Genomic DNA, 12,039 nt, shown 5'->3' on the forward strand with positions numbered 1-12,039 from the left:
TAATACAATGAAGAAGTGGCCGCTATTCTGACTTTTGGGCCTGTTGATTCATTTTACTTGATTTTGAACTTTCTGGGAATGGAATTATGTAGTATGAACTTTTTAGTGTCTGTTTCTTTCACTCATCATTGTATTTGAATTATTTTCATGATGTTACATGTAGTTGTGGTTTATTCATTTTCATTACTGTGGAATATTCTGTTGGGTGAATATAACACAAACTTTTAATTTGTTCTCCTCTGGATGGACCTTGTGGCTGTGTTCTGTTTGGTGAATATGTGTAACTTGCCTTTTCATTTTTGTGATGGGCAGAGTTTCAGAAATTTATATAAAGTCCAATGTATTTTCTTTCTTTTATGATTTATGCCTTTTGTACCCTGAAAAATCCTTGCCTATCCTAAGGTCGTGGTGATTTTCTCATGTTTTTTTCTAGAAGCTTTATGGTTTTAGCTTTAACATTTCAGTCTATAATCCTCTCAATTTTTGTGTGTGACATGAGATGAAGGTCGAGGTTCACTTTTCCATATGGCTTTCCAGTTGTTCCAATGTCTTTATTGAAACAGACTTTTTTCTTCCACCAAACTGATATGCTGCCTTTAGTGCAAATCAATTACCATGTAGGTATGACTCTATTCTTGGACTCTGTATTTTGTTTTATTGAAATATTTGTTTATCCTGGTACCACTATAATGATTTCTTTATTATTATATTTTTATAGTGTGCCTTGAAATTAGGTAATATAAGTCTTATTATTATCATCTTGACTAATTTCTGTCTTTTCATTTCCATGTGAACTTAGAAGTATTTGGTACATGTATATTTTTTGAAAGCTTGCCAGAATTTTGATTGGGTTTTGTTGAATCTATAGCTTAATTTTAGCAGAATTGATATCTTAACAATATTGAAACTTCCAGTCCATGAACATTGTACATCTTTCCATTTATTTAACTTGTCTTTAATTTATCTCGTCACTGTTTGGTAGTTTTCAATATAGATGTCTTCCATATTCTTTTATCAAATTTATTCTATTTTGATGCAATTATAAACAATGTTTTTACAGGTCTTTTCCCAATCGTTGGTTGCTAACATTCAGAAATATAATTGATTTGAGGAGTATATTGTTTTCTGAGACTTATCAAAATTCACTCACTAGTTCTAATTAAATTTCTTTGGACTTTTCATATACATAATTGTGTTATCTGTGAATAAAAACAATTCTACTTCTTTCTAACCTTTATGTTCCCTTTGTCTCCCCTACCCTTCTTTCTTTCTCTTAATTTTCTTTATTGTAGTGACTAGGATCTTCAAAAATGTTGAGTAGAAGAGGTGAACATAGACATCCTTGCCTTTTCAGATCCCTTTTAGAAAACACTTAATCTTTCATCATTAATTATGACACCTTTTTCCCCCTTTAAGCTCTCATTAAGTTGAGGTATTTCCCTTCTATTCCTGGTTTGCTGAGCAATTTTGTTCTGTTTCATTTTTCTAATTATGAATGAGTTAAATTTTATTTAATGCTTGTTCTGTATCTGTTAAAGTCATATTGTTTTTATTCTGTATTTTGTCAATGTGGATTTTTGCACATTGCTAAAATAAATTGCATTGATGGATTTATGAATGTTAAATGAACCTTGAGTTCTAATGGAAAATTCTGCTTGATCAAGATATATTGTCCTTTTTTATCTTGCTGGATTTAATTTACTAAAAATGTATAAAGGATTTTTGCATCATTGCTGAGAGATGTTAGTCCATAGTTTTCTTATCATGTCAGCTCTTTATGGGCAGAGACAGTCTCTCATTCATTATTGTATCCCAAGCCCCTTCACCAGTGCCAACCACAGAAAAGGGGCTTTACAGATAAATAGTTTTTGAGAGAAGTTAGAAGACCTAGGATGGAGACCCACATTCATTAATTTAAATTATTTAAAATATTAATGAATGTAACTCATTTAGCAGGTATTTGCCTTCCAATTGTGTGTCAGGTACAGTGCTACTCAGAAGGGGTTTTCTTCCTCCATCTCTAGCCACTCCTTCTTTTCTAATTGTTTCTCATTTCTCTAAGCTCTAAACATTGGAAAGCCAGAGCATAGAGTCCTTGAGTCTCTTTTCTTGATCTTTTGTTGATGTTATCTGATCTCATGGCTAGAAGCATCATCTCTAAATGAACAGCTCCAACCTAGGCCTTTCCCCTGACTCTAGCATGGTATATCTACACTTGCTCAATACATCATCACTGGATACTTAGCATGTCTGAAGTTGAGCTAATGACCCTCCCTCTCAGTCTTCTCCATTTCAGGAAAAGGTAGCTACAGCCTTCCAATGGCCAGGCTAGAAACTGTGTCATCATCCTTGACACCTCTCTTTCTCTCCCATCTCATTAACCATCCTCAACAAATCCTGACAACTCTACCTTCAAAATGTATCTATCACCTTTCTCCACTTCTGCTGCCATTCTGATCCAAGCCATTACCATCTCTTGCCTAGGTTATTCAGTGGTCACCAGCTAGTCTACATAATTCCCCTTTGCAGTTTTCTCAACACAGGTGCGAAAACAATACCTTTGAAATGTAGGTTAGATCATATCCCCTGCTTCCCTAAACCCTAGGAGGCTTTGATCTTTCCCAGAATAGAAATCCAGAACCCTAAAAACTTCCTATAAAGCCCCCTTGTGATCTGCTTGACTTTAGCTCTTAATTCTTCCTTTTACTCGCTTGGCCCCAGCCACGGTGACTTCCTTGCTGTTGCTTAAACATAGTAATTCTACTCCCACCACAAAGCCTGTGCTGTTGCTCTGCCTGGAATGTTCTTCCATTAGATCTTCCTATAGCTTGTGGTTCATTCATCACTTTCTTTAGGCCTTTACTGAAATGTCATCCTCTCCTTAAAGCCCTCCCTGGCCATTAGAGCCAACTGGAGACCCCTCCCAAATATAAAGTTCTGTTGCTCTTCCCTGCTTTATTTTTACCTTAGCACTTTTCCTGCCTATCATATATTTTATATGTTTATACTGTTTATTCTCTGAAATCTCCAATAAATTCCAAGCTCAATAAATTCAGGGATTTTTCTACTATTCACTGTTGTTTCCCTAGTGAGTAGAACAGTGTCCATCACATAATAAATATTTTCTGAATACATGAATAGGCAAGTAATAAGTGAATGAATATAAGAGTTACATGATCTCGTGGAGCTCATGTAAGAGTTGTAATCTCATGGAGCTTACAATCTCCGTATTAGTGAATAAAATTAAAGAAATTCTAATGGGAGAAAAAGGAGAGAAAAGAAATAAATCCAAAAAAGGCAAGTACAGAAACTTGTGAGTTTTCCACATAACAGAAATGGGTTCCGCTAAGAAAAGCTAGTCTCTATTAAAAACAGAAGCCGGGTGTGGTGGTGTGACTATAATTCCAGCTACTCAGGAGACTGAGGTGGGAGGATGCTTGAGGCCAGAAGTTCCAGGCTGCAATGGGCTGTGATTGTGCCCCTGCACTCCAGGTTGGGTGACAGAAGGAGACCCTGTCCCAAAAAAAAGTAGAAAGAAATGAAGGTAATACAGTATCTTGGAAGCAGAGGGGGGAAAGGTCAAGAAGAATGAGGACTGTGTGGGACTTTGTAGTTGTTGACAGGGATCGTCATCATCTCCTTTAAGAGTTAATATACATCAGCACCCGTGGCAGGAACATTACCAATTCCATAACTGGTTTCAGACGGATGCAAGACTAGTGTTGTGCAGTGAAGCATGTCTGTGTATCATGCATAATTCACATGATGCAGGCACTTAAGAGCAATGCCATTTCTATAAATGACAACAGAAGAGAAAAAACGAATAACCTGATAAGATTTTGTCATTGAAAGTTTGGCTGGAGAATGCCTAGTAGAGGAGCATTGTGGAGCAGTCCTGCTTCACTCGATTTGAAAGCCCTGGACCTGCGTCCTGTTAACGTCAGCGTCTGCTCTGTGGGTGACAGCTTACATGCTCATTGCAGGTCTGACATCAGTCAGCTACTCTCATATCTTTGATTTGACTTTTACCAGTTTTTAAAATTTGTTTTTCCATTTCAAATCAACAGGTTCCATTTTTTGGGCCTCTGTTCGATGGAGCCATAGTGAGTGGGAAGCTGCTGCCAAGCCTTGTATGTGCCACGTGCATCAACGCCAGCAGGGCTGTGAAGTGCCTCATCCCACTCTACCAGAGCTTGTATCTTTTTGCTTTAAATATGTAACTTACTAACCATCCCAGAATCAAGATTCCTGGCAATTTTTCATAAGAGGTAAGTATTCAAAACTGAATTGAAGAGGGAAGAGAATTTTTTTCAGTCTCTGTTAAAAATAACATAGTGTGGTTTTTCATAGCATTTGTTAATTTATATTAAATATAACAATTTTGTGCTGCATTAAACTTAGAGTTTACTTTCATGATTTACTCACATACGTTTGTGTCTGAGAAGCTGTGACCACTATGAGATGCTCCTGTCTCCTTAGGTATTTTGCCCCATGTTCAGTCTCATCCTGTATCCCTCTTATTTGTGGCAACCCATTGTGTATAAGGTGGGATGCTGAGCAAAACGTATTGCTCATTCAGAGTGCCTACCAGAAGCCACAGCAAATGAAATGACCCCAATAAATCAAAGAATGTGGCAGGTACCGCATGAGAACTGCAAGTAGGTTTCTGGAAGATCTGAGGAGATAGAAATTGCTTCTGGTTGAGAGGAGAGGGCCGCCTGAGAACTGCAAGTAAGTTTCTGGAAGATCGGAAGAGATAGAAATTGCATCTGGTTGAGAGGAGTGCGAAAGGTGTCCTGAATTAAGTTGCATTTGGACTTATCAATAGGAATAGCTAGACATTCTTTTGTAATTCTCCCAAATCATTGATATTTTCTTCTCTAGTTCCTGATTTTGTTTCCAAAAACAGAATAAATTTCGCTCCTAAAATTTTTTCCTCAAACATTAATTGGCCTGCCGTAATCCTTAAATTCAAGCATGATCTCAAGTTATAAGAAAAAGAGATTAAGATGGGTGACCTCATAAAATTGATGCAAAAAAAAATTTTTGACCTCCTAATAAAACTTGGAATCTCTTTGTTTCTAATTGGTATTGATAATAATTTGAAACGTATTGTGTTTGACCTCTATATATACTTCTCCAAACCTAATAGTAAGTGATGTGTTGCTATAGCGGGTGAGAGTTGGGGGTGGATGAAAACTATCCCATGTGAACAGATACAGTTCATAAAAAAATACCTCTCATTAAAATCCTGGTCACTTCATTGACTGATATTCTGCCTTTAGATTAAAAAAAAAAAAAAATACATATGCCATGTGGCAACTTAAAATTATCATAGAAATGAGTAGTAGAAAAGAGCTATTAGGTCCCATCTGGTCCCTCCCCCTGGGGCCAGGGCAGCATTATTCCCTTCAGTGTACCCTTTCGTGCTTTGTCCAGGCTGGTGGTGAGTGTTTTGGAGATGGCATTCTTTGCAGTGATTTCCACAACACTCTAGTCGTAATCTTATGGCTGGTGTCAATTTGGCCTTCAGCATGGAGTTTTTATTTCACATACTGTTAAAAAGAGCCTCTTGGCAGAAATGAGAAGTGATTGGTTTGTCAGTTTGCATGTCAACTAGGACGAGCTGGGCACTCATCAGTCAAGTATGTTGGACCAAGGCACCAAAAAAAATTTTTTTTTATTTTACAAATGAGAAAATTCCATTTTATATTAATTCCATTGTGACTTTTGTCATGTCACTTTCTCTACTTATTGAACTTCTCATTATAAAATACTTGCTTTGTTATTTTGTTTAACACTGCTTTCTCAAATAAGAATGTGATACAATTGGAATAATCAGGTTTAGGGAAAACAGTATTTTTAAAAGTTCAAAGGATACTATTCAGCATCACTTTGAAAACTTTTCAAGCAGTGACACATCAGGACTAATGTGGATACCAGCTTGGGCTACTGATGCTATCGTGTGTTAGTAAATGTACTCTAACTCACAAAATAGCTAACTTGACATCTCAAACAACAATATAGTACAGAAATTAGGAAAAAGGTTTAAACAACTATTATGTTGATCATTATCAATATTTTAAACTTTTTTTTGTCTTGTACCTGGAGAAAATTTAGTTGATTTTATTCAAATAAATTGTTTAAAACAAGAAATCAACTGTTATAGATAATTTTTTATAGAGATGGAGCTAGTGGGGAAAACTTTGCAATCATTTAACTACTTTATTCTTTTAATTTCTGTCTGGAGAAGGGCTAATATTCAGGACAGAAATAAGGAATATAATAAGAGAAAAAAATAGAAAACAATAAGGAAAAGGGTTTTTTGGATTTTTACTCTTTAAAAATTAACAATTTTAAGAACTCTGGGCCAGGCGTGGTGGCTCATGCCTGTAATCTCAACATTTGGTAGGCCGAGGTGGGCAGATCACTTGAGGTCAGAAATTTGAGACCAGCCTAGCTAACATAGCAAAACCCTGTCTCTAGTAAAAATACAAAAACATTAGCCAGGCATGGTGGTGCACGCCTGTAGTCCCAGCTACTCGGGAGGTTGAGGCAGGAGAATTGTTTGAACTCAGGAGGCGGAGGCTGCAGTGAACCAAAATTACACCACTACACTGCAGCTTGGGGGGCCACAGAGAGAGACTCTGTCTCCAAAAAAAAAAAAAAAATCTACCTAAGCTATTAATAATTATTTCCTTTATGTTTTGTTAAATCCAAGTCCACATATGGTTTGGCAAAAGTCCATTGATTATGTCATACCTTATGTCTGAAATTTGCTGCTTCATTGAGATAAGTCTTAGATTTGAATTTTGAAAACCACTGAATAACTTAACAAATTCTAATTATAGGTGTCTTGTTACATTTATTCATTTTCCAAACAACTACTGTGGACTCACTGTTGCCAAATCCAGTGCTGAGAGCTGAGGCTACAGCAGGGAGAAAGGTAGACCAGGTTTGTGCCTACATGCTTCACAGAGAAAACCCGCACATTGATAAAAATATACACGAATTGAGAGAAGTTCAGTAAAGAAACTTTTAATAAATAGAGAGTTTGGGTAAAAAAGGGTCAAGGCCCAGAAAGGCCTATCCAAGGAGAGAGCATTTGGGCTGAAATTGGAGGGATGAGAGAGACGCAGTCCTCAGAGAGTAGGGATGGCGTTCCAGGCAGAGGGTACAAGGACTCAGATTGTTCATGAGTGATAAACTTGCGTTTTTCCAGGATTGTATGCATTTTCAAGTTCATCAGGTGCTTATGATGGACCCAAGAGCCAGATTCCAGCAGAGATGGTGTTCTGGTTGATCCCCGAGGAACTCAAGCTTGCCTAACTCTTTCTGCTCATGCCCACCTTGGAAATTCTCATCTTAGCACAGCATCCAGAGTAAACTCCCACAGCTGCCTGATGTCAGGTGCAATAAGTGGGGAGGGAGTGTAGGGCCCACCCCGCCCCCAGCTTATGTAATCTCCCAAGGGCTGAGGAGATCAGCAGTACCTTGCGCACACCTAGAACCAGGGCTGGCTATACAACCTGAGGGTCCCAGTGCACAATGAAAATATAGGGCTTCTTTTTCAAAACATAGGAAAAAATGCCTTTAAAGCCCCTAAAATATAAAGGTTTTCCCATTTGTCTGTAATCTCTCAACTTGTCATCATATTTTTTATTTGCTATTTAATGTTATTCTAAGTAAAGAAATGTTAAAAATTTAAATTGTTAGCATTATCTTTATTTATTTATTTATTTATTTTTTGAGATGGAGTCTTGCTCTGTTGCCCAGGCGGGAGTGCAGTGGCATGATCTCAGCTCACTGCAACCTCCACCTCCTGGCTTCAAGCGATTCTCCTGTCTCAGCCTCCTGAGTGGTGCACACCACCACACCCAGATAATTTTTTGTATTTTTGGTTGAGATGGGGTTTCACCATGTTGGCCAGGCTGGTCTCGAACTCCTGGCCTCAAGTGACCCACCTCGGCCTCCCAAAGTGCTGGAATTACAGGTGTGAGCCACTGCACTCAGCCCCTAAATTGTTAGGACTATCTTATCACTCATCTCCCATCCAGTACTAGCCGGGCCCGACCCTGCTTAGCTTCTGAGGTCAGACAAGATCAAGCGCGTTTGGGGTGGTATGTTTGCAGACATACCATTTTTCTTTATATTGTGCAATGCCAGTTTAATATGCAAATATGAGTATTTAGCTTATATATGGAATCACTGAAATTATGCAATTCATATTTCATAGCTTATGCATGCATATATATTTTGTTCTTACCAGAAGAATGGGAACACCACACAAAACCAACTGAGTATTTCACTCTTTATGTGCACGTATTCTACCAATAGTCTGTACTATCAGTTTATTGATTAGCAAGAGAGGATTGACAGGAAAAGAGGCTATGCTTTTTTCTTTCCTTTATTGTTACCATAAGTGATCAGCTAATACAGGGAAGTAACACAACTATGAAGAGATATGATAGGGTTCCTTCGTGTTCATGTTTCTTGGGGCACTGCTGCTTTCTTTCTGCATTTTAAGCAAGTTCTGAATCAGGAGAGTGTGACTCCTCGGGGAGTCAGCTCCCATGAACACTCAACATAAAGGGAACACACTTCCCATGTGCAGATGTTCAGGTTTCGCGCCCATGAAGCCCTGCCTGCAGCCTGTCCCAAAACACCCCAGTACAAGGTGGGAATCTCTATTCCTGGGTGTTTATTAGAGTTGATTCCCTTCTTAAAGCCTGGCAGCATATCTGTTGGCAAAATTGTGTTGGCATATGAGCCAGGATCTGTTACTAAATAAAGCAGCTTGTATGAACAGCCCTACAAGAGAAGTTCATTTACGAGACAAAAACTTCTGAAAAGGAATTACTATTACCTTTTTCCCTGGGATCCTAGGTACAGTGGTGAGTGCCGACAAAGGGACATTTCTTTGTCAACTCAGACTGTTTTATATAGGCAGCCCTGTATCCCCATTTTGTTTCTGATATTTAGATTACACTTGTTAAGTAGAAAACATTGCCAAACTGCTCATTTCATCCAAATGTCATTCACTTTCAAGGGATCAGAATGACTGTTTTATAACAAAGGACATGTTTAGTTGAGACCTTGTATAAATCTTTTAGAGAGAGGACGTGCATAGCCAAAATTGAACCTGATGACAACTGAAGAAACAAGCCAATGAAATTACTTTGCAGTAGTTATTCTTATCTCTCTGTCCTCTCCCCAGCTAATTTTAACTGCCTTAAAATCGTGTCAGTTGGGATTCAGTTTTTATAATATTTAACTAGAAGTGGAAATGTGGGCAGTTACATATTAATTTTGTCCACTATGTTTAAGAAAACGCAATGTTTCTGATTAAGCTGAGGATAGGGGCATTGCTGGAGCAAATTTTCCCTTTGGGGGTCTTTATGAGAAGTAAATGCAGTTAGAATCAATATCAAAGGAGTTTTTATTTGGGGCCCCTTGGCTGAGTTAACAGTTGGAACTCTGCAGCAAAGGCACATAGAAGACTGAAAAATACCATTGTCTTACATGATTAAAAAAAAAATGTAAGCACAGTAGGGGTATCTTTGGAAAGCACCCTCAGGAACAGTTCATCCCAGCCCCTTTGTCCCTTCTGGGCTCTCCTGTGATGTCCTCTGCGGCCTAAATCAAATCTGTCAAGTGGAGCCTTCATCTTGTGGCCACTGCTTTTCTGAGTGATGAGAGCCAACTCACCTGCCATCTGCTTTTTCTATCCCTCATGGGCAATCAAAGAGCCTATTCCTGTGCCTAGAGGGTTGTAAATGGGAAGCTTGCCACATGTTGTGTTTACCATTCCCAAGCCAACTAAAGATTCCAAAATCAAATCGTGGTCAACTGATAGAAGTTTCCACAACCATTTGAGCCAAGGTTTTCATTGTCCTCATCAGATAACTTGTTTCAGGGAAAAGGTTGCCACACAATATGTAGTGTGCCCATTAGGAGGAGTTCACCCTGAATCAAACAGATGGTGGCTTTTTAAAATAAACGTCCACTTCAATAGAACAATAGTCTCAATGGCATTCACCATCTCTACTCACTGTAACTATCAGCATTTGATGGAGAGAACTGGACTGCCAAAGGAAAAATAATTTTCTATCTCATTCTTTCACAAGTAAATGTACTTTCATTTTCAGTTAACACATGTGTTTGATAGTACCAGAGTGTCTCTCTCTTAGACCCATGACTTTGGAATCTCATTGCTAATTTCTGCTACGAATTTTCACATCTTCAAAAATGACTCCTCTCCAAAGCTGAAACAACCTTGTTTCTTTCTTGTTCAGTGGGATCTTTGGTTCTTTTTCCTGGACAGATCTTTAATTTCTTCCATTCATCTCCATACATTTCAGAAAAGAAGTAAAATGGTACCATGTGTTCTATTTTGCCAGGCATACAAAAAGAAGAGTTCAGAGGAAGAAATCACATATTCCCCTGGGTGGGTTGAGACTGTAAAAGGGAATGAGGAATTAGAGATTTTTTAATAAGGGGATTTTTATTAAAAACTTAAAATTATTCCTCTGAGAAAGAAAAAGGGGAGGCATGGAGGAGCAACCAATATAGCTGCACAAGGTTGCAGTCTCTGATGCGTTCGTAGTTAAAATACTCACATCAGATTCAAAGAGGAGCTCCTGACTCTGTAAATTAGCAGGTGGGCACTGTTAGCCAGTATCTCAATGACTTCTGTCTTCTCTGTCACATCTCCTTCAAATGGGAAGGGACCGAGAAGTACCTGAGTGGATGAATTAAAACTCAAGTTGCTAAGAATACAGTCAATCGATCAATCAATGGCTCTTGCAAGTAAGCTCCAGACTTCAGGATCACCTGTATCTGGCTGTAGAACAAATGATCTCAGAACCATAAGAAATATTTTTTTAGAAATCATGTAGAATAAAGGATATACCCAAAATTGGAAACAGGAAAATATTTTCTTTGTTTTCAAAAAGGATTAAAGGATGAATTTTGGAATGTTGCATGGATCCTTTGTAAAATTGTTAGACTAGGTTACTAAATAGCTTGTGAGCCTTCAGGAAAGAATATGTTGACAAAGAATAAGGTATCCCGAACACACTTCACTGTGTGTTTTATAGGGTTACTATTTTCAGAGATTAGAGGAAGCATATACATCTTGATTTTGGTAAAATCTAAAATAAAATATTATTATCATCTGGCAGGTATAAGAGAGAAATATGGGCCCCTAAGAGTTGGGTGATTTCATTGTGGCCAAATCTAAAATGTATTAATTCATGGGCACCAGTCAGTGGCAAGCTTTGTGTGTTGCATGGTTTCGATGCCACAGCTTTGCCGTTAACCCCTCTTCCAGTCAAAAGTTTTTTCAGTAACTTTCACAAAGGTCTAAAACATGTTTATCAAGCCACCATCTGTAAGAAAGCTGAGAGGGTTAACTAATTTGACACAACGCAAAGTCACACATTAGGATAATCTCAAGAGATGAGAGACTTCCAGGCCCAAGCCAGCAAGATGAGGTTTAAGAGGGCAGAATGTAACATTATGTACTGAACTTTGGATAATCAGCTGCCTGAGTACAGGGGGAGGGTGATGTGGTTTCATAGCAGTCATTGTGAACAATGTCTGAGGATTTTGGTTGGCCACAGATTGGAGATGAGAGACGAGAGGGATGCAACAGCCAGCCACACCAGCATTCTCTTGAGACTTCTGCATAGGAAACATGAGGTCCAATCACAGGACCTACGGCCTGTGCTGCAGCCTCAGGGAGCATCCAAAGGTGGCGTTCTGCCCTGGGGCCACATTTTAAAAGGGACCTCGACCAACCCAGAGCCAATCCAGAGAAACTGTAACCAAATGGGGAGCCATTAAAACCAAGAAGTAATTGTTTCAGGAGTCTGAGAGGTTTTATAAGAGGATATCAGTCTGCAGAACTGTGACCAGTGAATAGAGGCAACCAAGAAACAGCTTTATCTCAATGTCAAATCAAACATTCAAAAACCAGAGTGGGCAGACCAGCTGCCAGCACACCAAATCTAGCCCACAGATGGGCTTTGTTTTAAC

General features: G+C 38.5%; 1 protein-coding gene across 8 annotated transcripts in view; it reads left to right on the forward strand.

Moving 5' to 3' along the window:
* The window catches only part of RALGAPA2 (Ral GTPase activating protein catalytic alpha subunit 2), a 320,907-nt gene that overhangs the window by 232,832 nt on the left and 76,036 nt on the right, over window positions 1–12,039 (forward strand). For 6 of the 8 annotated variants that reach the window (XM_021921290.2, XM_021921288.2, XM_021921293.2 and 3 more), the window contains one exon: window positions 4,068–4,195. In XM_021921290.2, the coding sequence (XP_021776982.1) occupies window positions 4,068–4,195 (128 nt within the window). Of the gene's footprint in view, window positions 1–4,067; window positions 4,269–4,479; window positions 6,157–12,039 lie in introns of those variants that run through there. The other 2 variants (XM_021921292.2, XR_004178987.1) reach the window with 2 other exon arrangements.

Source organism: Papio anubis, chromosome 16, assembly GCF_008728515.1.
Source record: "Papio anubis isolate 15944 chromosome 16, Panubis1.0, whole genome shotgun sequence".
In the NCBI taxonomy this organism is placed as follows: domain Eukaryota; kingdom Metazoa; phylum Chordata; class Mammalia; order Primates; family Cercopithecidae; genus Papio; species Papio anubis.